Source organism: Rhea americana, unplaced genomic scaffold (assembly GCF_003343005.1).
Source record: "Rhea americana isolate MKP2758 unplaced genomic scaffold, rheAme1 scaffold_289, whole genome shotgun sequence".
Taxonomy (NCBI): domain Eukaryota; kingdom Metazoa; phylum Chordata; class Aves; order Rheiformes; family Rheidae; genus Rhea; species Rhea americana.
The window spans coordinates 374,755-400,980 of NW_028186411.1; the positions used below are offsets into that span (position 1 = coordinate 374,755).

A 26,226-nucleotide genomic window follows, 5' to 3' on the forward strand; every position below is an offset into this window, starting at 1 on the left:
TTTTTGGTTCTTGTGGTTAGGATAAGCTGTGGATCAGTGATCCATCTTTAAGCATGTTGCTGTGTTGGTACTATTGAAGCAGTCATGAGCTCCCTGGAGAAAGCCAGGTTTCTAAATTTCTGTATCTCTGGGGTATGCTTGAAAGCAAACAAAGCTGGTGAACCAACTTTCTACTTGTTTCCATGTCTGAGGTGGTGCCACTGGAGCACAGCATCCTGAAACACTGAGATTTGAGGATGAGAAATGGACCTGTCCTTCTCTAGCCTCTCACCTATGTGATGATTTGAAGCATTGAATAATCTTTTCAGGTTCCTCTATAGTTTGCTCCCTCAGAAAGAAACTGTCCTAAGTAGGGTTAGGAAACTTAGTCGTCAGCAGTTTTATCTCTAGCACAGGGTATATGGAGTGACAATTTTTTTTTGAGATGCTGTCTATGACACCATTCTAGATGCTGACTTTTGAATTACTAGACCTTTCTGGAGGTGGTAAGAAGTCTCAAGATCTCTAAAAGTCTACATGAATGTAAGATAAATGCAGTACCTCAGGTTGTGTTGTAATTCCTCTAGCTGTCTCTTGCAGGTATACAACTTATCCCAGAATATTCAGGAAGATGATCTTCAACACTTGCAGGTGAGAGTATGCAGAGTTTGCATTAAGCTGCTTCTGAACTGACAATCTTGAAATTACTCCTAGCCTAGCTGTGGTTTGTGAGATTGCCTGCTTCTCTATACAAAATACTGAAGTTAACTTGATATCAAAACTCTTAGAGCTGGTAAAAGTTACTCAAATCAATGCTATGGATGCACTGATGCTTCTGCTATGGCAGTATCGGGGTAAAAGTGGTACAGACTTACAGTTTGGTTAAATCCATTTCTTTCTACAGCCTCATCTTTATATGGGAGCAGGCTCTAAACTCCTGAAAGGATGGAAAATGGGAAACAGTTCATGAAAGCACCTTAATGAGAAGCTTCCAGTGCAGCTGCTTTCATAAAACAGGAAAAGAAATGATATTTCATGAACAGTTTCTGTGGAAAGATGGAAGCTTGGGTCAGGGCAGAAAGAATATCTTCTACTCAGAAGTATCTAGTTTTTTCTACAGAGAAACTTCTATAGCATCTTGTGTTTCAGCTTAGGAACTAAGCCAGGAAAGAATTGTCTTCTCTGGGGCTTTCATCTGCAAATGAAACATTGTGGTTAGGGGCCACTGCATTCTGGCTTCATGTGAATGGTACAAGAGTCTTATCTCCTTAATTTCAGAAGTGTAGCTTTAAAGGGTAGCTTGTGTTAACAAATACCAGGCTGTGTGATTGTCCAGGCCTGACCTTGTCACAGCTTAAAACTGTTCTGTGTGTCTTCTGATTGAAAGGTCTTGTTCAGTGCTTCAGAAGACTGGCTGCCAATACTGGGAGTAGTAATGCACTAACTAAACATAGTCCTGTGATGCTGCTCTCAGTTAAGAGTTGTATCACTGGGCCAAAGAACCCCAAACAAAACAAGGGAAGCCTAAGCTGATCTGAAAATCTAGGCTTTCCTGGTCACTCTAGCTATTTTGATAGCCTCAATCCAATCTGAATAGGGCAATCCCTTTTACTTATCTTGGAGGGTGGAGTTTGGGGGAAGGAAGGGAAGAGAAAGGCAACAAATATAAGCAGTGAGGAGGGGAGACTCCTACATTAAAGGTTGGAGACAAATCTCGGGTTGAGAGAAGGAAATGTGATTCTAAAATATTCTTAATCGTGGCCCTGTTTTGTCAGGTAACAGAAGTGAACAGGATAGGGAATGAGACTCTTGACTGTTTCAGAGCTTCTTCATGCTCAGGGTGACAAGGGTTTTTGGAAGTTCTGTTGTAGTAAATCAGCACAGTGATCAGCACAGGGGAAACTTGGTCTTTTAGCTGTGGATGTGAGGTGCTGCACAAGTTTAATGCAGAGGAACCATTGCCATGTTCTAAAGGGTGCTAGTGTGCTTCTTTCATCCTATGCTATGAGATCTGTAAGGGGCCTATTAAGAAGTGACACCTGACAGTATCAACATCTGCCAAAACAGCCAGCTCAATCAAATCTTTAGTAGTGTTCAACAGTTTGGTATGTTCTTATGGGCTTGCTGACCAAAACTGAGGCTAGTGAAGAATGCTGCTGCTGGCATTAAGATGTGAAAGACAGGAGAAGGCAACTAACCCATTTCTTTACTCTGGAAAGAAAGGATGCTATTTGTCATTAGTGAGCCATCTTATTGGTGACTGCTCTTAGACTGTAGAATCATCTCAACTAGTACTTTGCATTTGCTTTTGGCAGAGTCATTACAACCAAGTTATTTYGTACTGACATGCTCCAGGCCTGTTTAACAGTGTATAGCATCATGCAGTGTGCCTGTCTGTGTTAAGGTGTGTACTTTGCAACACAAGTTAATGCAAAAAGCAGTGACCTTTTAGGTTGTTTCTTGCCATTAACATGTAGCTAGTGTTCAAAGATCTATATTGTTTGTAAAGACAACCAAGTGGAGCGTCATTCATTCCGTCTTTACCCCTGAGATCTTTCCTGTTAAAATGAAAATGCATTTTGCTCTTTGATATTTGATCAGATGCTGCCTTTTTCTACAGTCTTCTAGGGAGGGTGCGGTGACTTTGAAGCTTGGGTTGGAACAATTATGGTTTAAGGTCTTTGGCTGGAGATCTTGTATGCTACTGAATTTCTGTTTAAATGTCTGATACCTTAGCTCTAGTCAAGTTCCTCGATTTCCATGAATAAATCTTTTGTGGGAAGGGGCAAATGTTTTGTCAGCTTGAGATGGGCAGGCTTACCTACTCCTTAGCGTAGGAAACAAGTGTTGGAAGTTGACTGGCTGAGAGATACAGCCAGCTTTCCCCTGCAAATAGCCTCCAGACCACCCACTTGGAGCTGAGGATTGGTGTACTTATTCCTGACCTTCTCAATCCATAATAGGATTTAAAATTGAACGCTTTTATCTTCTAGTGACAAAATGGAACAACTTGCCACACACAAACCAGACATTTTTGTATTGTATTCTTACACTGTTCTTTCTATCAGTTGTTTACAGAATATGGAAGACTAGCTATGGAAGAAATTTATCAAAAGCCGTTTCAGGTAACTATATATGTTAAATGGATCTTAAATGTGTAGGAAATGAGCTCAAGATAATTTGTGAAATTATTTGGGCTGAAGCTAGTCTGCTCTTAAAAAAAAAAAAAGGAAAAAAAAAGTTTTCCTTCCTTATGTCTTTTGGCAAGAACAGTGGGGAAAAATCTGAAGATCACATCTGAGGCAAACACAGCTTTGTGCCTGAGATAGGGCAGAAAAAGAATGAAAGCATCAATTGATATGCTGATGTCCCAGAGAAATGTTTCACACTTCCCTCTTACTCATTTGTTATTCTTTGTGGTGTGGCTGGTCTTTGCTTGTAATGCATCGTTCTGAGTATAGCTTATACAGACACTAAGTAATATGACTGAGGAAGACCACACTGCATTACAGAAGCATCACTGACTTTGCTGTTTAAAGCCTGAAAACTGCTAGCATCTCCTGACTGTTTGCTAGACCGGAGAAGGGTGTGAGCCTTTTCCATTAAGTGGACACAAATACTGAGATCCCTTCCAGTCTGAATTATTCTTTGATTGTTATCCTATAAAGGTACTACGAGATTGCTGCTTGTGCTGAATTTCCAGGCTCTTGTCTGGAATATTCAGCCTGCAAGCTTAAGAGGACTTCATGATCTCCTGACTGGCCCAGGCAAGGTGCTGTCTTCAAGCACCTTACCTGATACAAGTGTAATACCAAGATTTGTTTGATCCCCTCAGCTGATGGGAGGGAGGATCCCTCTCGTATAGCAGAAGGCAAACTCATGCAACAGGGAAGCTAGCTCTTGTCTGAAGAAGTGCCTCAAGAAGTTGTACCTTTTTTTTAAAAAAAAAAAAAAAAAGTACTTGCATAACAGAAGTACAAGAATACTTCATTTAGACCAGGCAAGCTTAGAATTTTTATTTGCAGTAATGACTAGTGTGGTAGAGTTCTTGATCTCAGGAAAAATGCAAACTGTTCACTGCTGCTGTTCTTTCTCTACAGACATTAATGTTCTTAATTAGAGACTGGAGCTACCCTTATGAACATGCATATGGTTTGGAAGGAGGAAAAAAATTCCTGGAGAAAAGATTGCAGGTAACTTATGATTTCCAGTAGTCCTAGTGTGGCCTTCAAACTTAGGTGACTTCTTAGGGTCAAGATGATGCACTACGGGCTAACTTTTTGAGCTAGTACAAATGCTGGAATGTTCTCTGTGTGTGTAGAGTTCCAAAACTTAGAACTCTAAATCTTTAGGTTTAGAAGTGAAAGGTTAAACCCACTTCTTTGCTCTTATTAAATATCAGTATAAAAGTCATTGTTTGCAAAACTGCTAGCGTTTCTTACTGTCTGTTTCAGGTAAAGCAAAACCAGCATGAAGAGCTACAGAATGTAAGGAAGCATATTCACTCCTGTTTCAGTAACCTTGGCTGTTTCCTGTTGCCACACCCTGGTCTCAAAGTTGCAACAAATCCAAACTTTGATGGGAGGTTGAATGGTAGGAAGCTTTCCACTGTGTGTGTGTGTGTGTGTGTATTAGTACAGATAACTGAATTTATTGTTTTCTTATAGCATGGAAGTTGAACAGTAAAGTGGTTGGCTACTGAAATGCTTGATGGGGAAAAAATGTAAGGCTAAAAGGTGAAAACATGGAATCCAGAAATGCATATTGCATGTTCACCTCTTTAATGATTAAAAGGTAGAACAATTAAGCACATGCAGAAATGGATCTTTCCAGCTGTTTGTAATCTAATAACTTAAGATGATACACTCAATCATCAAATAAGGAGTCCAAAGATTCATAACACTGAAGACTTTCTTTTTTTAGTAGAAAGGTTTTTCTGTGAGAATTAGCTACACCAAAATTTGAAGGTAGAGTGACTTAAATGTTAAACATACCCAACTGCAGGCTTTTACTGCTATAAAATAAAAGGTAGTCAGGATTTCTCTATTTACTGCATGTCCCCCATGACAGGGAATGCATCAGTGGCAAAAGTTTTTTAAAAAAAAAAAAAAAAAAAAATCTGGATAGTCAGCCACCATGTCTGCGCTGAGGGTAGAGACCTGTGAGATTACTCTGTAAGCTTTTGGTGTAATTGGTGAAATGCCCTTGAAATTACAAAGACTAGGTAACTCTGTTCTTGGTCTTGAGTTAAGATTTTGGAAATAAGTAGAACTTACTAAAACTAATATATGTTTAAGCCTTTAAATATGTTAGAAATGCAGTTATGAGTTTGCTATTGATTTTGAAGGGTCATATATGATCAGTGTTCATTCAGGAGGTGTAAGGTTGAAGAGAACTAACCACTTTTTTCTGAAACTGATTCAATTCTACTAGATATTGATGAAGATTTTAAGAAAGAGCTACGAAATCTGGTGCCATTACTGCTTGCCCCTGAAAACTTGGTAGAAAAAGAGATTAGCGGATCCAAGGTGACCTGTAGAGATCTTGTAGAATACTTCAAGGTAAGCAAACTCATACTAATTATTTTTGTTAATGGCTTAAAAGAAAGTATTCTAATTATAGGCCATGTTGTTCCCAGAGAAGATAAGGTATCTAGGCTGACATTCACTGATAAGCTCACTTTATTATTTTCATTTCATTGCTTTGACTTTCCAAAACTGGCACACAGCTTCCTACCAGTATAACTTAAGAAGCTGCTATTGACAAAATTGTGTGGGTTTTTTGGTAAGTAGGCTAATAATACTTCAAGTTTTATTAGGTGGAACGTCTTTATCAAAATTCTAATTTTATTTGTTTGGAGATGTTATTTCCTGAAAGTTGTTTCTCATCTAGATTGAACAGATAGAAGCACAAGAGCTAGCTTTCTAGGTATGCAGTAAAAATTTCAGATCACTTTTTCCTCTCTCTATTTTTAACATACAAGAAAGATACTTTCTGAACACTTGCATTTTATATCACCATTTTGTGCTATGAAATATTTGGGTATGATACTTGCAGCTGTTAGACTCCTGTTTTGGTATTGTGATGACACTAGCAGAAATGTGATAACATAATCCCTAGATCACCAGGAATTGGTCAGTGTGTGTAACTTTTTTTTGAATTGAAATGACTTAAGCTGTTCACTCCATAGGAGAAAGCAGCACTCATTCCTGAAGACATTAGTTCTGCATTGTTTTTTTTTTTTTTTTTTTACATGGTTGCGTATTTTTTGTTCCCCTTCTCCAGTAAGACCTGGTTCTGTATGGTGCAGGGAGTAGATATTTGCTAGCAGTAAGGACTGCACCCAGAGAAATGTGTAACACCCCACCTATTGAAAAGCTGCCTGATTCATGTTGCAGCATCCAGTTTGTGAGCAGTGATGCAGGGTGCTATGGAAACACTGTAGTCACGTAACTAAAGAGGACTGCTCCCTTGTGACTGCATCTTAAGCTGAGATTGTGAAGACTGAGTTGGAAATTGAAGGGCCTTTACAGGAGGGTGCCAAGGGAACAGAGTGCTGTATAAAGCTATACATCTATGTAGGTTGTCCTACAACCTAGAGCAGTAGGTATGTAAGGATCCCGATGACCTTGTTTGCTCCTGCTTTATAGAAGAAATCTCCAAGGCTGAGGGTTGTAGGCAAACAGGAAAGAAGCCAGTAGCCGCAGAGAAGAAAGTGCCCAGCCTTTGAAAGGCTGCTGCTTGCCCTAATGGGCCAACTTGCACAGCTTGCCCAAAGGCCTGAGATACCAGCTGCTGCTGCCCACTTTGCCTCCTTGCCTAATCTGTCCCTAAGAGCTGTGCTCAGGGGCATGAGCCATTCTGAGGGCTGGAGAAGAAGACATGAGGGATGTGTCCTCTTCCAGCCTTCCCATACCCTGGTGAAAGAGCACCTGAGGATAGGTGGGACAGGGAACAGACACAGACTGCCTGCTTGGCTTTCAGCAGTGTTGGCAGCTCGGTTCTGTCTCCATTAGTGCTTTGATCTACTTTAACTCTATTCCCTCCTGTGCTCTAAAGGAGCAAGGCGTGGAGAAATGTAAATACTTCTTTCTAGCAGCAGCAGGCGTTTGGACAGATCTTTTAACAGAAGGACAGTATAAGATGGTTGTCCTTGTCTCCTTTTGTGGGAGGAAGATTGCCTACCTAGCAGAAATCTTGAGATACATTTGTAGATAGCCTTCTTACTGTCTGCCACTCCTTGGAAAAAGTGGCTATGTCTCATCAGGGTGCTGCTCTACCAGGCCTTAACCTCAGATGCACAGACTTTATGTATTCAGAGACAGAAACTTCTGTCCTGGAGTGAAAGGAAGAGTCTCTAAAAGTAAAAACATGTACCAGCTGTGCTTGATGGTTCCTTGGTGCTTGCATGTTAAGATCTGTCAGCAGCTGCTTAAAAAGTAGTAATTTGATAGAGATGGACAATTTAACCAAGCATATCAATTAACATGCTTTTTTTGGTATTAGAAATAAAGCATTGCTTCTGCTTGCTAAAACTGAGGATTAGTGGGGATGCCTTCATGTCAGGTTTCAGGAAAGTAAAGAGATTAAAGCAGCAGGGGTGAATGTGTGAATGCTAGCTTTCTGTATATGCAGAAACTTGCCCAATTAAATGGTTAGGATTTTGCAAAAAGTAATTTGAGCTGTATCTTTGTATCATTCCTCCTCTTTCCCTCCCCTCAATCTCAAATGCTTAGGATAAACATTTGTTTTAATTTTTCCCCCTTAGGCTTATATTAAAATCTATCAAGGAGAGGAGCTACCTCATCCGAAATCTATGCTCCAGGTATTGTATTTTCTTTCAAATAACCTGACTGAAGATGTGCACTTCATACCTTCTTTGCAATTGAAGGTCAAGACTGCTGGGAGTCTGAAGTTCCTGGAACACACAGCTGTAGTTTTTTGAAGGCACTGTTTACTTTCAAAGCCATATGAATTGTGTAGCCTAGGTATGTGTTTATATCTTGCCCCAGTCCTCTCTACCAAATGGAGCAGGGTTGTAGTTGGTTGATAGCTTTTTTTTTTTCAGCTACTTCAGTTTTTAAACACAAGTTTCTGATGACTTGCTATTTTTGTCAGTATCTTTCAGACCCTACTTAGTGAACTTTTAGTTGGAGATAAAATGGAAAAAGCTTATAGTAAAGCAGCTAAYGCCACTGTTTCACAGTGCTGGGCTAGTTGTGGTGCATGTGGGTTTGTTAGATTGGATAACTGCACAGAGGTTTCTTTTCTGGGTTGATCCAAAGAGGATGTAATCAGCTTTAAAGCGATCTGAACACAAACTGATTGTGTGAAGCTCTGTGTCAGATGCTTCAAATGTTTGCAATGACAAGCTATTGCCAAAATGCAGGCTTTGGAACAGATTTGAGTGACTGTTTGGAGGAGTTGGGTTTTTTGCAGTCAGTTAATGAAGAACTGATTCTGCTCTGGCTATCTTCTGGGCCTTCAAGGAACCAGTTCTTTAGGGATTGAGCAAATTTTGTCCTGGTAGAAAAAAAGGCTGTCATTGCTTCCTTTTAGCATACTGTAAATGTGGCTGTGAGATACAGAAAGTGATATCTTGCAGTATTAGCTAGAATAAGTCCCCCACATGGACCAGGTTAAAGGTAATCTTGTTCATACAAGTTCTGGCACCAAAACTGCATGTATATGCTACAGAAGTAATACCAGCCTGCTTTCTGCTTTCCTCACAAGTAATGGTCTATCAGGATTAATGCTTAATAGTTGAGAGCCTTGGTTATTCACAGTAGAGCATTCAAGAGAGATTACTCATGATGAAAAGACTATATAAGCATATGGGAGTTTCAATCTACAGCTGCACTGGAAAGCTGGAGAAAATTTCAATCTAGTTCATAATCTGTTTTAGTGTGTATCACTGACATCTGTTTGTTCACATGGGGGTGGCTATCTGAAGCTTTGGTGGTTATATGGGGGCATTGGGCAGTGTAAATACATGTGTAACTAGCCAGTAATGCTGTAACCATAGATGATGCTCAATGTTTTCTAGGCAACAGCTGAAGCAAACAATCTTGCTGCTGTGGCAGGAGCAAAAGACTTGTATAGTAAAGGCATGGAGCAGGTATGATTGCAACTTTTAACTGCCTACATGCAAATATAGGCATTCAGTTTTAATGTTGTGCTAAATGTTGGTTGTGTGCAAGTTAATGGAGAAAAGTAGCTTAGTGTCAGGATTTCTGATGCAGCAAAATCAGGATTCCTTGAGATGGAAAATTGTGGGGAGGTATGGGATGAGAGTGTCTAAGATAACTGCTTGTTAGGTCCCTGTGCTGCTCCTGACTGACCTCTTAAAAATCCTATAATGTGAAATGGGCAAATAGAAGGAGAAATATTTGCTGGGTCTGGGCTTGAGCATGCATGGCCACAGAAGGATAGAGTTCTAGTGTAGTCTCACACCTCTGAATAGTAGCTATTTGCTAACTGTAAAATATGTGGTTTGAAGTCCTTTAAAAGTTTTTAAAAATTGCTGTGTCTTAATAGGCTGTATATGTAACTTCCTACTTGCTGCCTCTTGGAGGCAGTGAGTTATACCACTATGCTGATTGTGCACATGGATTTGGTGCTTCAACATAGTGACATGCAAGGATTTATCATTGGGGATTCTAAGGTGCCTGTCCTGCAAAGTTTAGCGGGAGTCTTCTCTGGAACTCTAGCACAGGAAAAGACTAATAGTTATGATAACATGCTATAAGCATAGTTCCCTATTACTAGACTGATTCTGACCTTAATATCTGAATTAGTTTTCCATTTTGAATTCATCTAAGGCCTAATGCTAGTGGCAGACCAGCTAGCTTCTGTTAGCAGCCTGTTTTGAGAATGCTATGCTAGTGTAGAGGGACATCACTTGTTTTCATTTTGGAAAATCTCTTGAGATAGTAGATTGCTCGTTTATAACAAATGACAAGTCTGCTCTCCTACATTGAATCTTTACTGGCTGTTCAGATACTGTAGTTGTAAGATTTCTTATGTGGAGTAAAGAATAAACAGGAACAGATGTTCTCTTAAACAGACTTTGTTTCCATAGTAATGTTCTCCAGTACTGTGTATTTTTATATTGCTGTAGAGATAAACACAAATGTCTTGAATCAGTTTTATCTAGACTTTCAAGATGTTCTTTAATGTGACAAAGCTGAAATTTCTGATGCTAGAAACAGAAGTAAGTCTGAACTCCTTGGATCTGAGACTTTTATTGCTTAGTTCAGATAGTTCTTACTCTGGCTTCTGAGTTCCTCTTATGAGCCAGAGCCCTGTTTTGCTGAGTGTGCACAAACAAAATACTGTCCCTGCCATAGTGACCTTAAATGTAAAGGACAACAGGTGCATGCACACAGAGTATGAGGGAACAGTGGCACTACTTTTCTGCATGGCAAGCAGGGGTCTTGATACATCAGCAGCTCCTAGTGTTTAATACTCTCAGCATAGTGCAGAGACACTTCTGGAGGATGAGAGACTAATAGCTGTTTTTCAGGGAGTTCTGCCAGATGTGGAGGACTACAGGGAAGAAAAAAGCACTGGACTGCAGTGAGGGGGGAAAAAGCAGAAGGGTCCTTATTAAACTCAGAGGGGCAGCAGGCAGTCAGCATCTTGACCATTGCTGAGATTTTCTGCGAAGAAACCAGCCAGTGAAGCCATGCATCTTGAGAGGCAGAAAAGGGAAGCTGTAAGTTGGGAAAGTGATCCTTTCTGGGTCCTGCCAAAATGATAGCAGCAGGAGAAAGTTGATTGTTGCTGTGCCCAAGACATGAGATGATGAGCACTGTTACAGGTGTTTGCTTTGTGGTGGGAGAGGGAAGGCTGTACCTTGACATCATATAGAAGGCATCTTCAGTCTTCAGACACAGTTGGCTGTAAGAGCCTAGAGGAGTTGAATCTGATCTGCCCAGTTCCCACTAGAGTGGTGGGCTAGGTAATCTCTAATTGTAGTCCTTAAAAGGTCAGAAGTCACTGTTGCAGAGTAGAAGTTGTTGGCATCTGACCATTTTTCATCTATGTGCTGGTTCAGGGAGAGGCATATGGTGAGTGTCTTGGGTGTGCATATGAGTCTGTGGTCTCTTCTCTTCAGTAGAAGCATAGTCACAAGTTGATCTGAATCAAGCCTAGAAACAGTCTAGCAAAGAGCAGACTAAAATTGTCAGCAGCTAGTTCTTAATTCATGCTGTCTAGTAAGTTCCTTAGAGCCTGCTGTTGAAAACTGAGCACCAGCAAACAGGAGCTTGTTGAGTGCCAGTGGGCAAAATCTCATACTTGGCCATGTTCAGTAATGACCCTCTTGCTGAGGTGAGTGACCTAGAATGAAAAGCTGTGGGAGTGGATGTAGCCTTTGGAGTGATGCTTAACCTTCTTTGACCCAAACACTCCCCCTCCCAGGGTTCCTTGTTCCATTGCTGTTTACATAAATACCAATGTTATGGCTGATGTACTATGCTTTTGGGTTTGCACAAAGGGAAGGGTTGAAAAAGCTAGTTCCGTCACATACCGTAGCTTTGGATGTGGCCACACAGATCAGGCTTCTGCAGTGCAGAGTGAGAATCCCTCTAGCTGCTTCACTTGAGACAGGACTCTATTGCCTACAGAGCCAAGAAAGCAGGAGTTAGTCTGAGAGGGGGCAGTGAGGAACAAGTTTGCTTTCTGGGTAGCAGAAGATACTCAGGGTGTGCTGACCCCACCTGTGGTTGCTCCTACAGGTTTGTGGAGGAGATAAGCCTTACATTGCCCCATCAGACCTTGAGCGGAAGCACCAGGATTTCAGAGAGTCAGCTGTCCGGCAGTTCCGCTCAGTGAAGAAGATGGGAGGGGAAGAGTTCTGTCGTCGCTACCAGGACCAGCTTGAGGTGGAAATCGATGAGATCTATGCAAACTTTGTGAAGCACAACGATGGCAAAAACATCTTTTATGCTGCTCGTACCCCTGCCACTCTATTTGCAGTCATGTTTGCCATGTATATAACCTCAGGACTGACTGGGTTCCTTGGTATGAACTCCATAGCTACCCTGTGTAATCTCATAATGGGGATGGCTCTAATATCCCTTTGTACTTGGGCATACGTTAAGTACTCTGGGGAATTCAGAGAAGTTGGAACAGCCATTGATCAAATTGCTGAAGCTATATGGGAACAGGTTGGTATCTCTTTCATGCAGAATCTTCCTTTCTTGAGTAAACATGTTAATTAGTTTGTTTAGTGCTGCAAGTGAAAAGTTGGTCTAGATCTAATGGAGGATGACAGTTTTGCTCAAAGTAAAATTGGCTCAGAGGTATGAGATGCCTGCACAGAGAATATTAAACCAGCTTAGGGTATTGTCAAAGAACACTACTTTCTGAGCACTTGGCAAAGGTTTTAAGAGTGGAGATATTCTTTAAAAGTCTTTCAGAGCAAAGAATTCTGCTTTTAAAGGTAAGTAAAAAGTGGCACGCTTGTGTTTAAATGTGATGGGTAAAATATTACAGGTGGTGTAAGAAATGTGCAAGGTGACATTGCTCCATCACCTCACCTGATGGGGTGGCACTGAAGGGCTAATTAGACTTTGAAAGAAAGCTGGCCAGTGAATGACCAGACTCTCTGCTAGAGGAGGATGTACAGCAGGTTTCTTCCTTCAGGAAGCCTCTTGTTATCTGTGACACTTCAAGTAGCACAGTTGGTGCAACTGCTGTTGCAAGAAATACTTGCTAGACAGACTAATTTCCAAAAGAACAAAAGATCTTAGTGTAAGAGTAGCAAAGCTGGAGGAGAGTCCTCTGTGCTGAGATCAGATTTTGCTATCCAAATCCAATTGATGCAGCTGTCCAAGTACAGCTGTTATGGAGAATTTCTGGCCAACTCCTGTGTAGTGTTTGGAGTATCCCTTGTAACAATGTCCAGTGCCAGCAGGAGTGAAACACTTGAGTATTGTAACTAGAATTAAAAGGGCTCTCTGAGCTGGGATGATAGGAAGAGGAGTCCTACAAGGCACAAGCAAGTAATTGCATGGAGCCTTTTGTATGGAGGCATTCTTCTACATCTGAACAGTGACTTTGTTCAGGACTTGCATACGCAGTGGTACATCATACCTGTTTGTGAACAACCCATTAAATGTGTAGGGTGGCTGCAGAGGAGTAGTGGACCTCTAGTAAGAGGAGGGAAATAAGCATCAGATACTGAATTACTAGAAATAAAAATTGAGGCTCTCCTGTGCTATCATAGCTTCTTGATTTGGTGCTTGAAGTGCTGAAGAGCACTGCAAGGGAAGTGGAAAGCCTTAACTGGATGTGTAGTGCTTGGCTGCAGGTACAGCTGCTGAAGGATGCCTGGAGCATATAAGACTTGATTGCTGACTAATGCTGAGAAGGGGGAGAACTTGGCTCCTGCTAGCATGAGCCTGCCTTTTTGTGCGCTGGAGTAAAGCTCCTTGATTAGAGTCTAAAAGCCTCCTGATGTTGGTACAGTGGTACATCACTAATAACGTGCAAAGCATCTATAGATCCTGGTCTGAGTTGGCTCTAATGCTGATAGATTTCATTACATTGGATGTTCTTGCTGTTGATTTTCTGATTTTTTTTTACCTTTTTCTTCCCTCCTTGCTTCAGAGGAATCCCAGGAAGGTGAGAAGTTACTGGCAGTCAATTTTTTTTGAACTTGTTTGACTTTTTCTGCTGCCTTTTAAGAGCCACTTTTCCTAACAGCTCAATTCGTGTTTTAGGTGTTTTCCAAACTCTTTGAAGTTCTTAGACGCCGAACGATTCGCCGTGCTCTTACATCAGTGCCGCGGCAGCGACTCTCATCCAACAATAACAAGAAGAAAAACTAGCCAGTATTTTTAACTTTCTTTCTGTATCTGAAGTGTTCACACTTATACATATAGGACAATAAGCTGGACCGTCTGGGCCGGTCTGCATAAATGCTGTAACCATACCAGACTGATGCTGCATATAGGGTATGGAATTGCACATCCATCTTCTAGGAACTGTAAAATGGTTTGAATTTGAAATACAACTCTRTAGGAGGGGAATCATTTTGTGTCATAACATGTGACTGATTTACAACATTACTGTAGCAGCAAAACTCATTTCTCTTCATCATGGCAGTTTGTGTCAGACTTCATTCTAAGGTTTTTCATTATTTCAGGGCTCATCTTTTTGTATGTTCTTTGTATTTTATTTTCTGTGGTTACCTCATTTTTTTGTTTGCACATTTCTCATTCCACAGGTGTTGAAGCCCATGAGTGATAATTTGATGGAGGATCATATGAGGCAGTCTGTAAAAAACTCTATCAAAGCAGGCCTGACCGAGCAGGTATCTCAGCATGCCAGACTAAAGACAGACTGACAGTTCATCTCCTCTTCAACTCTGCCCTCTCATCTTAGACATGCTTGCTGTACCATGAGAACTCAATAATAAAAAAAAAWAAATAAATAAACCAAAGTTTACAATCAACTGTAGAAGTAGTTTAGTGTGACTGGCTTTGCAGATCACTGCCATCACCTGGGAAGAGTAAGTTTGTCAGTGCTCTGCTTCTGAGACAAACTGGTGCTGTGGAGACTGTGGGGTGGGGAGGGAAGGGTGCATACTTTAAATACAGTCCTGGTGAGCGGTGCACAGATGCATTTGGGGTGTGGGAGGACGGCTCTTCCTCCTGGTTCTGACTTGATGCAGCCTCTGGGTTACAAATGGGAATCTGTCCTCTGCAGGAGGTATTTCAGGGAAGTAGTGGTCAGACCCATAGCTGGTGCCCTCTATCCGAATGTACCTAGCTCTGCAACATCCCCTTGCCTCATCTAACTCGGGAGCGTTTGTGCATAAGTGTACCAAGCCTGTGAAGCCATTAGAGCCACTACATTACAATATGTATCTTGCTTTACTGCCTTTTATACCAGTGTTACACAAATGCATGTATTGGTTCCTCACATCGCCGATGGCAGAACTAACTGTTGTAAGGGAGGCCGTGGGTCAGAGCATATGTTGTCTTGCCTTGAACGCGCAGATCTGGTCCCAAGGGAGATGCATATCGGAACTGAGCTGTCTTTTTCTGCAGTTTAGCCTTYGTGTATATAATATTGCCATTAATTCTATTGGGGAAGAAATTCCATCCAAAAATGTTGCCTACAGCTACCAAGCAATGAGTTAGGATTGTCTGTACAGTGTGTTTAGTTTTTATTTTTTAAGAAATCACAGATAGGGCATGTATATGAACTATAAATATATAAATACAATTTTGTATCAAAGTTTTGTAGTTTATGGCAAAACCTGGTTCTGTGGTAGCTAAGTGCAGTCCCTGTAAAGGAATGTTTGTGGCTCATGTAAATGTGTGAATGCATCAACGATTTGAACTTTTTGATATATTTGTGATATTTACCTGCCTTGAGCACTGCAATCTCTCACCCCCTTGGGAAAATCAGTGGGAATGTTTGTTGTGAAACTCTTGTCCTCTGTTGCATTTTAAAGTTATTTCCTGTAATTTATTTTCAGTACATGATTAAAATCAGTTGTGTATATATGAAATTCGTGCTTATTTTTAAGATGCTCACATATGTATTCTACTACATAAGCTATGTCAAATGCTGAAATTATATGAACAAATTGTCTATTGTACTTCATAGCTTTCTCTTGAAGCTGATGCTCACCTCATGCTTGTCTCTGAAGGACAATGTCTGTCTAGCTCAACTCCCCTCCCTGTTCAGGGGAGTTTCTTCCTATTCTGAAGGMCACTGCCTGACCTGGGGAGTTGCTTGTCAGCTCCTGCCCACCAACTGTATCATTCTGAAACCTTGCTACAGGCACTAACCTGTTTTCACTCTTGACTAAATCGGTATCAACTAAAGTATTTTCAGATGTGTGGAGTGTAAGGGCAGCTAAATAGTTAACTGTTGTAGTTTCAGCTGGAAATAACTGTGTGCAATAGCTGGGTTTTGCGTTCTTAAGTAGTAACAGCTTCTATAAGCTCTTGAGCTTCATCAGCCTCCCCCCTCTTGAAAGAGGGAAGTCATCTGTCTAGGACTAAAGCAATTGCACTGTGATTTTGCACCCTAAGGAACTGCTAGGGATTGGTGGTTAAGTTACCTGTCCTCTGGCAAAGAGGGCTCAGCTCCAGGTGAATGATGGTGAAGATGAGGTAGGAATGTTGCATTTTATGATATCTTCTCTCAAAACTGTACAGATTAAATACTGTTATTTAAACAATCCAATGGTTTTGGTGCTCAGTCTCTTTTCCTTACTAGTTGAAGGACCAAGGAGTTGCAGGGGCAGCTTGGGGTGCCACGCTTGCCTTATGCCTTCCTGGAGAACACAGGAAGCAGCCTGACAAGGAGAGCAGAGCTGTCCATAATGTGACACTCATGGGTCTGGGAAAAGCCTTCAGCTTCCGCTGCTCTCTTGTAGTAGAGGACTGAAACTGGCTGGGGGGAAGAGGAGGGGGGCTCCTGATCACACTGTCCCAACAGACTGCAAAACTGCTGCTTTGTGGTTTGGAGAGCAGGAGGGATAACTGCCCTCTCCTRTCTGTTTTAAACTTTAGGTTTGCAATTAGTGTTATGTTATGTGATTAAAAAGTTTGTGTCTGTGCATGTGAAGAGGCCTGTGCCCCAGCCTTTTGGAGTGAAACCCTGTGCCAGGGGTCAGTGGAAAGGCTCTAGAGCACCTTTTGGGGTGGGAGGTGCAGTTACTACCTGCAGGGCTAGGGGAYGTGCTGTGGGCTGGGAAGAGCACTTTGGGATTACACAGAAGTTGTGGGCTCTTTCAAGGAGGAACCGAAGCTGGGTTGGCGAAAAGAAGGATCAAGGTGACTTTTTTAGGGAGAGGAACAAGCATTAGCTAAAACAGAGGGCTCAGAGGATAAAAAGTGGCTGGCCAAGTGCAAGGAGGCTGCTGGTGAGTAAGCGTGCGTGGCCAGGCCCTGCCGCTAACCACTGCGGTCTGTACTGTCTTCTCATTGAACTCCATTTTAACTCGTTTCCTGGCAATGGTGTAGGTCTTCAGTGCCAGCAACTGCAGACACTGGAGTGAGTGGAAATCAAGCACTAGCAACTGGAGCAGGACTGTGGGTCATAGGGGCCTGTGGAGCTGTCGGTGCCAACAACGGGAGCGAGTAAGGTACGAGCGTCGGTGCAGGAATATCCAGCTGGACTAAGTGGTGAGCAGGGAAAATGAGCTGGGAGCCCAGCACAGGAACGGTTAGTAGCCTGTGCCAGGTACGCGCGTGTTCCTACTCAGGAGGCAACCGGTGGTGTTGGCACTGGAGGCACCRGGAAGTCCAGGCCAGTTGTTGGGAGAGACTCTAAGGTCTGGAGGGTCAACTGAGACACCCATTTGTACCCSTGTGTCTGTGCAGGGGGCACCAGGAGATGAAGAGGGTCCATGAACTGGTTACTGGATGGATCTGTGCACCTGAGGCTGGTTACTGGAGGGATCYGTAGCATGCGTGTTTGGTTTGGCTACGAGAGGCGGCTCGTGCCAGCAACAGGAGCGGGGCTGTGTCGAGGTGGCAGCCGCAGGGGACGTTGGGGATCCAAGGCCAGCAGCAGGACAGCCGGAGCGTCTACGTCTGCACGTACGTATGTCCCTGTGACAGACCTTTGTCCCGACCAGCTGGAGGAGGGACTGAGATGAGGCTGTTAACGCTGCTTGCGCAAGCACCGCCTTTCTCTGTGCCCTGTACGGCCAGCCTTGCGCACACGCGCGTACGCGATGCGTGTGCACGCACGCGCACCTGTTGGCAATGCGGGCTCAGCCTTGCTCCTGGCTGGCTCTGGGGGCAGAGCCGCAGCAGCCTCGCCTCCATCAGGCTGCCTGAGGTGGCAGTCCCTAACACTTAGTATCCTTCGTAAATCAAGGCTAGTATTTCTCAACCTTTGGTTGTGCAGCGCCAACAACGTCATGACGACACGTGGGGCGTACAAGGGAGCGCAGCAACCTCACTGGAGGCGTGCAAGGGGGCAGGACGGAGACACGCTCTCCCCTCTACCCAGGGCTGCTCCGCRACGGACTCGGGAAAGGGGCTCTGGGAGCTGTTCCAGTTCTGTGCAAACCAGCGCAGTACTCCAGCGTTACTGGCCCCCCTCTCCAAAGCAAGCAAAAAAAATGAATTTACTGGAGAAGATAGAGGGTAAAACACAGTAACTTACAACAGCAGGGTAGCGCTGGCCAGCTCTTGTGTAGCTCTCAAAAAGGACACAGCTAGAAACGCTCTGGAGAAGGTATCAAGGATGGTAAATTACAGCACAATGCGGTCAGAGCGCAGGTCAGGAAAGATGCCTGGTGACGTGCAACAGCCTACAAAACCAACAGGAGGACGGGGAAAGGGACAAGGTGGAATATATAAATGTTTGTTTATTACAGACAATGCTGGTACCCAGTTAAATAGAGGTATTCACACTCACAAGCTCATCCTCAAGTCCCCTGCGTGTCTGGGGAGGGGAAAAAACTCATCCAGAGTACTGAGTAATAAAATATCTGGCTCTGGAAGACCTTAAGCAGGAAATGTTTTCCTTTTTGACTATCTTATAACTTAATCTTCAACTTTTTCTAGACAACTGATCATGGAGAGGCAAAATTAATCAAGCTAAAAAAAATGCATCAGCTAATAAAAAGGCACTAATAAATAGATAATAAATAATAAAAAGGTGGAGAGCAGGAAATCCTGTATTTTATGAAGTTTACAGAGTATCTACTGTTTTTTTCCATGGTCTCAAAACTCACTATCTGTTACTATTTCAGGTTAAAGTAATCAGGTACAGGTTATGATAAAACTTTTTTTTTTTTATTGAAAAAGGTGGGCAGAAGTAAAGACATTATTTACACAAGTTCCTATCTGCAGCTCAACTCAAGAACATAAAAACGATGTGACAAAAGCACAGGGGTTTGAAAACATAATTATGGAAGGTAACAAATGATGCGATGGCAGCTCCCTCGTAAACACGGACCTTCAGATAAGATCAGCAACTGGAACGAGAAAGAAAGAGAACATAAATTTGTGCTGAGCAAGCCGTGAGCCACGGCCCAGCACCGAAGCGCACGTCGTCCTGTTCCTGGGTTCCTTCCCAGGGTAAAGAGAGGCGGGCTCCGCTTGGGAACAAGGCCCGCGGCAAAGCAAAGCATCCAACACGCGTCTTTCAGAGGCGGCGCAAGCCCACAGCTGGAGGAGAAGGGCAGCCCGCACTCACCGTTCATGGGCATCTCGTCTATCTGGGTAGAGTAGTACTGCTCGATGTCTCGGAGGATGCGGATGTCGTCGTTCTTCACAAAGTTGATAGCTACACCTTTGCGGCCGTATCGGCCTGACCGGCCGATTCTGCGGGGGCAGAAGGAAAGAGAATGGAGCCACCTCGGAAGGGTACTCGAACCACGGTCCCTAAGGCGAGCGCTGTCCTCACCTGTGTATGTAGAGTTCTCTGTTGTTGGGGAGGTCGTAGTTGATGATCAGAGACACCTGAGGCACATCCAGGCCCCTAGCCCAAACATCTGTCGAAATAAGGACGCGGCTGCAAAGAGAAGAGGACAGTTACTGCAGCGCCAGYGTCTGAGGCACGTGTGAGAGCCACAGAGCCACAGTCTCTCACATGGGGCATCCTCCGCCATTCTGCACAACTCTTCCCCAGCGTCCAGTTTAGCTACTAAGAAAGCTGTCTCCAAACTAAATCACTGATCTTCAGTGAAAAGACAGACAGTATGAAGCAAGTTTTCATCTTTCAGGGTGAGTGTGACACCAAGAGCTTAAAAASAGAGGGATGATACCGAAATATTTTTTTTTCCCTTGATTTTTAAACCCAAGAATTCGCAACCTCTTCAGCAAAACAAACSTACAGCTAGAAGTATAAACATCCCTTCTTGGAAGCTGTTGTGATCTCCCCAACTCTGAGGCACYGTAAGGGGATAGAATCAGAACTCTTCCTGTTTTAAGTTAAACAAGGAGTGAGGCCTTCAAAGAAGAGAAGTGCCAAGTGTTTCTGAGGCCTGTTCCCTTCGGATCTGGAAGAAATCCTGGCCTGAAGTAGKAATGCTCTGAGCAGCGCTGTTTAGGGCATTTACCTTGCACCAGATCTGAACTCTTTCATGATGGACTCTCTCTCCTTCTGTGGCATGTCCCCATGCATGGATGAAACGGTGAAGTTGGCTTCTCTCATCTTCTCTGTGAGCCAGTCTACCTGTGCGTACAGCCAAGCAGCCAGGGTTAGCTATTTGCKCTGGACAACAAGATGTGCCAGTCGTGCTTGGAGACCGAATGCAGCAACACACGCCGTCAAGGACTTCAAGGCTCTTAAAAGAGCATTTTGGAGATACGGGAAGTAAGTAATCCTTACGCAAAGCACGGGCTACACGACACACAGAACTGACTGAACACTCGGCTCCGTGAACCATGTAACTGCACCTACCCCTGCAACGCTCATTGCGGACAAATGCAGGTCACGTTTATCAGCCCAGATCCAAGCCTGCCCGGAGAGCTGGACGCACAGCACAGACACGCTYCAGGCAAGGAAGTTAACAGTTTGAATAACAGGAAGGGAGAAGTACGTAGCAACAGACATCCAGGCCAAGCCTATTAATGGTCTTGGCTGGAACAGGAAACACCAAGTTCTCCCTYGTCTGATATGGAAAGAATTAAGGGCATTTTTTTCAGGAAGCGTGGTTTTGTTTCAGGGATTATAAATGATTAGAAAAATAAGCACATTCTTAACTAATCAGTTCTACTTTAAAAAGGCAATCGTTGCCAACTATACCAGGTCTGCTTGTAACCAGTTGTTGCCTGTGCTAGGCACATTCCAAAGACCTGAGGTTTACCTCTGTTCGTACTRAACTATTCCCAAACGGACAAAACCACCAGGCCTTTTAACTGGGTCTGCTCCAGCATCCTCCGAGTTACCCTCTGCAAGTGAGCTGACATGCCCATCTCACAGCTGCCGTACCTTCCTCTTGGTGTTACAGAAGATGACAGCCTGGGTGATGGTGAGAGTGTCGTAGAGATCGCACAAGGTGTCAAACTTCCATTCTTCCCTCTCCACAGCCACAAAGAACTGCTTGATTCCTTCAAGCGTCAACTCATCACTGCAGGGAAAAACAACAGCTGTAACACACCACAAGTCACAGAGTACGTGCAACGCAGGTAAAAGCTGGGTGTGTTTCAGCAGAGCTCACACCAGTATCCTAAGTGCTGTGGGTGGCTGGGTCCATATGCAAGTCCACACTGTTCTACAAAGTCCCCTGAGAGGCCTCTTCTAAGGAAGGAMTCAAATGTGACTCGTGCAACGGAGTTGAACTTGGGCACCCTCTCTGATCTAGACASACAGCTTCAAAGGAAACAGCTTCTCACATTCAAAATACTTGACAAGAAAGACTAAAGAAAGGTAACTGGGACAACATAAGAGACAGGAGGGCTTCAAGCCCAGTCAGCTAAATGCTTTTTAGGCTTACTATAKGGATCAAACTAATGGAGGCCTTCAAAAATCCTCTGGAGGAGCRGAACATAGGAGTCAGGGTAGGTGTGTAGGACGAATTTCCGTAAGAGACTGCTAGATGTGGGGAAGATGAGGAGAGGGCCAGGCTGAGAAACAGTGAACGAAGCTGAATGAGAACAAAGCAAGAGACAAATGAGCCTCTGCTGGAAAACAGACCAYGAAGGATGTCTGCAAGTACCTCAAACTGCAATGCTGCAAGGGAACTCAAGAGGAGACTGCACGTTTAAATCTGTAAACATTGTTAACCGGCCCCAAACTGGAACAACCTGAAGAGCTTCTGTCCTCCACGAGGGAAACTCACTCACCGTTTCACCAAGATGCGAATGGGGTCTGTCATGAATTTGTTGGTCATCTCTAGAATTTCATGAGGCAAAGTGGCGCTGATTAGAACCACCTGTGTAGCTGGAGGCAAGTATCTGTACACATCGTAAATCTGCTCCTTAAAACCTGCAAAAGCAAGTCAAGTAATACAGAAATGTTATAGCACATCTTTCTCCTGAGCACCCTCCTCTTTCGTGATTTGCTCTGGAATTCAGTAGTGGTCCTTTCATAGCACAGGCCTAATAAGTAGTGAATCATGAACTTGCAGCCAGTGTCGCCCATTGCTCCTCTCTCCCTAACTCCCCCAAACCCACTATCACGTGGCCATGTTACRCAGTACACTACAAGAGGGTGGTGCTCAAAAATCTGTAACTACTGAAAAGGACACTCCAACTAAATCAGGTAAGGCATTTTAACTAGGTTAGAGTGTTAGAGCCTGTAACATAATGATAACTGTACAACTATGGCAAAGAAAGGACTATGTTTTTAGGAGCAGGACCTACCAGCTGGGGGACACAAAAATCTCCCAAAGTTGAGGAGAAAGAAGTGCTAAGGAGACAGACATTTTACCTTTATTGAGCATTTCATCTGCTTCATCCAAAACCAGCATTTTGATGGCTCGAGTCCTTAAGCTTCGGCGACGAATCATATCTGTAAGATTTCACTTTTTAAGATCAAAAGGCTCTGAAACTCCGCAAACCTGTACTACTCCTAAATGCTGACTAGTGATTGGTGATGGGAAGGCACTTCCAAGGGCCAGAGCTACCCCGCGAMACGTCACAGCCTAGGAGCACGTCTCCGCAGAACAGCCTAAGGGAGCACAGACCGCAGGGAGGCTTTGAGAGGCTGAGTCTTGGCATGCTATCGGCTAAGCAGGCAGGACAGGTGCACCTCAGTCCCCCACAGCAACTTCAGCTGGATGTGAGAAATGCAAAATACTATGAACTTCTAACCAACAGCGCCAGCAAATCTAATTTCTGTTTGGGGAAGCATGTAGCCTAGCTCTCTAACACTGTGATATAAAATTTGCTATTAATACAYTGTTCAAAACTAGCTCAGTTTTCAGGGTTTTAATTCTTTTTGCAACTAGCTCTGTGTCCCCAGTGACAGGTTCCCATGTAAGAAAGCATTGCCTGTTTCTCAGAGTCAAAAAATGTGAGCTCAAAGGCTAGCACTGTATCACAGTGGTACTTACTTCCCATTAACACTAAACATAATCTTCATACAGTGAAAGTAAAAAATACATATACACCTGGTTTAAACGGTGATGGCCAGTACGCAGAAAATATGACCCTAACTTAAGACACACAAATAGACCCAGTTACTTTCTCCTCTGAGACTCTGAAATACTTCCTGAGATTTTTGTATTTTCTGCTTAAAAATACTCTTCTCTCCTGTGCTGTCCTCTAAAGACGCATTTGAACAGTGAAAAGCAAAATATAAATAGAGAAAATCCAAATACTAAGCTCGGTGATTTCTCTCCAGCCTCTTGAAGATACCACCATGCTAAGGGGATACCTCATTATACTTGAGCATATTTTACATTAGTTGTGTCAAGATAAATGTCATTTTCATGGTATTTCAGATCTCTGGAATTTAACCATCTTGCACATCAAATGCACAAGATTTGCAGGATGTTCCCATGGATCATCTCGGGTCTGACCCCAGGGGTGATGTATCTTCCCCAYATCTCCTTACCAAACACACGGCCTGGCGTGCCAGCAACAACGTGCTGCCCGTAATCCAGTTTTCGGATATCTTCACCCACGTTGGTCCCCCCAATACAGGCGTGACACTGGACGTTCATGTAATCTCCAAGAGCAAGGAGACCCTGTTGGGACACACAAGAATGGCTTAGTTTCTCACAAAGTTTATCTATTTGCAAAGAGATGCAGGTCTGCACAGCCACGAAATATTTTTTTAAGATGTGAACACAACAGAAAGAGGGATCTTTTAGGTGCATTACCCTAATTTCCTGTGGCAAGCCTTCAAACACTGGGAGCTCAAAAAGAAAAAAACCTCCCTCCAGCAGAAGCTGCACTTCTAGCTCTACTAGAGAYTGCCTGAGAATTGACCTCAAGCTTTACAAAGGAGGAGAAATACAAGGGTACTGTTGTTTTTAAATGCTCYTACCTTCTGAATCTGTACAGCCAACTCCCGAGTCGGAGCTAAGATCAATGCCTGGGTCTCGCGAACCTGATTAAAACAGATCAGTTAATCACATGGCMGTGGCTGATCAAGCTCAACACAGATTACAGATCCCACAGCTCTCCGAAGTGTCACACTTGAAGGATTAATTACAGAGTTCTGTAYTAAAACCTACTGCTTGGAGGGGTCAGTTCACCCAGAAAGCTGCTCCCACACAAAGCATTTACAGTTAACAGTCTCTTACATAAGTTCCTTYTGACAATGCAGTATCTAATGCAGTTCTTGATTTCATCAGCTCAATTCTTATTCCAACCTCATTTCTGAAAACAATTATAAAAATGTGTGCACTTTTCTTGCAAAAGAATAGAAACAAATTTCAAAATTACGGAAGATTCATATTTTCAAATCAGACAAAAGCTTTGCACTGTTCAAGGATTCCAAGACAATGTTTTGAAGTGTCATGCTTGCAAAATATTCTGAGTGCTTTACAGAAATGAGGTAAAAAGCTGACCTTTCTACTCAGAACATGGAGTTTGTATTATGTCCCCAGGCAACAGGAGATGAATGACTATCAAAGCTTAATTTAAGGGACTACTGGTCCACAGAAAATCATACTTATATCCAAGAGCATATATATATTCCAGTTATATTTCAAAAACATCTGAGTGAACAAAATACCCTTGACTGGAATGCAAATGAACACTTGTCAGCCAAACATCTACGTTTGGCTCTGTGCAATGTGTGCCATCTGTTCATGGACAGGTTGATGATGATGTTAAGACTGTTTGAGGACAACTGTCTGTTGGATGATTAATTTAGCTCTCTAATGCTGTCAATAAGAGCATCTAAAAGAGGTTAGCTGTTAAAAGGCAGCTTTATAATTATACGAATTTATCTTAACTTTTTATTCTGTCAAAGTGGATTGAACAGTTAAATCCTTACAAAAGTAASAGCCTGATGAAGTTTACAGTCAGAATTTTGGCCAAAGGTCAGTGCCCATAATTAGAAGATTTCAATTTAAAGCTTTGCTCATTCACTCTAACCAAATGAAGGCTTTTCTAACGAAGACTCCAGATATTTACTTCAAAAATTCTTGTAGCACAAGCTGTGAAATCACCTGTATATCCAGGCACTGCAGAACAGAGATGGAGAATGTTGCTGTCTTCCCTGTTCCTGATTGTGACCTGAGAAAGAGATATTTKGTAAGTACTTTTTCCAGAAAAACAATACAAGCAATTTCAATATATTATCTGTCAGCTCTCCGTGCTAAAGTAACTTTCTGCCATTCATTCCTTGCAAAAAAGTGAATATCACAAACAACTTATCCCATGAAGCTTTGCTAGTGCTAGTTTTTCTAGTAAGAAAAATAGCTTTAAGAAATGTAATCTCAGGGCTAGAACAGGTTCTACTGCAGGGTTCCCAGCACTGGCATGTTTACCCCTTATCACATCAGCGTTTGAACTTTCTGCAATCTGCCCTGCAAGACATTTTTTTTTAAGACAAAATGGTAGATATGCCAATACAATTCAGAAGGTTATTAATTTCCACCAGTGACCTAGAAAGCACATTTTTTCAATTGGATGCATATTCCTTCTCTACAGACAAAATACTAGTTCATTTCTACTTGCTGCTTTTCCCTTGACAGAGACCACAGGTCTCTGTAGTTCTCTAGATTTGCTGGAAAACATCCCCAATGGTCCCAGACTCCACTTATTCAGAACACACAGTATCTTGACTGAATGTTTATCACAGTGACACACCTAAAGCACTATCCACTTGGGTTTGTTAGGTATTAACAATGCTGTCAGGAACACTGTCTTTATGCAGGTTGGCCCATTTCACTCCGCATCATTTATGATACGATTTCCTCTATTCTCTGCAATGTCAAGCAACAGCTCAGAAACAGCCCTGATGTATCTCACCTCCAGCTCTGGGCAGTGAATATCACTGGTACTTCCACCACTGATTAAGCCAGCTCTGGGCCACGCAGTGCCAGCTCCTCTTGAATGCGGGCAGTTCCTTCGCAGTGTGCAACCGTGCAGATAAGATTTTTTTWAAAAAAATAACCTCACCTGACAGCCAATCTTTTAGGGCAAAACCCTCCAGCTTCGCAAAGACAAACAGGTGGGTATTTCCAAAGCCTTTCGCAGCTCTCTGCGGCGGCTTTGCAGACCCGGGCGCCCTCGGGGCGGGTGGTGTCACTTACTGTGCGATCACGTCCCGCCCTTTGATGATCTGCTTGATGGCCCTCTGCTGGATGGCCGACGGCTTCTCGAAACCTGCGACCGGGAGGGCAGTGAGGGC

General features: G+C 43.1%; 2 protein-coding genes across 2 annotated transcripts in view; one reads left to right on the forward strand and one right to left on the reverse strand.

The window, feature by feature from the left end:
• ATL2 (atlastin GTPase 2) overlaps positions 1 to 16,186 on the forward strand; it is a 51,794-nt gene extending 35,608 nt beyond the window's left edge. The window contains exons 7-15 of the mRNA XM_085308960.1: positions 580 to 630; positions 3,048 to 3,104; positions 4,080 to 4,172; positions 4,434 to 4,572; positions 5,413 to 5,540; positions 7,748 to 7,804; positions 9,026 to 9,097; positions 11,721 to 12,152; positions 14,216 to 16,186. Coding sequence (XP_085165086.1) covers positions 580 to 630; positions 3,048 to 3,104; positions 4,080 to 4,172; positions 4,434 to 4,572; positions 5,413 to 5,540; positions 7,748 to 7,804; positions 9,026 to 9,097; positions 11,721 to 12,152; positions 14,216 to 14,335 — 1,149 coding nt within the window. The 3' untranslated portion in view covers positions 14,336 to 16,186. The remainder of the gene's footprint in view (positions 1 to 579; positions 631 to 3,047; positions 3,105 to 4,079; positions 4,173 to 4,433; positions 4,573 to 5,412; positions 5,541 to 7,747; positions 7,805 to 9,025; positions 9,098 to 11,720; positions 12,153 to 14,215) is intronic.
• A 2,120-nt stretch (positions 16,187 to 18,306) lies between these two features.
• On the reverse strand, positions 18,307 to 26,223 carry EIF4A3 (eukaryotic translation initiation factor 4A3; the record flags this gene model as incomplete). The annotated part of the gene is made up of 11 exons (XM_085308962.1): positions 18,307 to 18,943; positions 19,165 to 19,292; positions 19,375 to 19,482; positions 20,030 to 20,145; positions 20,905 to 21,043; positions 21,759 to 21,900; positions 22,345 to 22,425; positions 23,473 to 23,605; positions 23,908 to 23,970; positions 25,040 to 25,106; positions 26,129 to 26,223. Coding segments are annotated over 11 exons (1,089 nt in total), but the record flags the coding sequence as incomplete, so codon positions are not given.
• Positions 26,224 to 26,226: the final 3 nt, after the last annotated feature.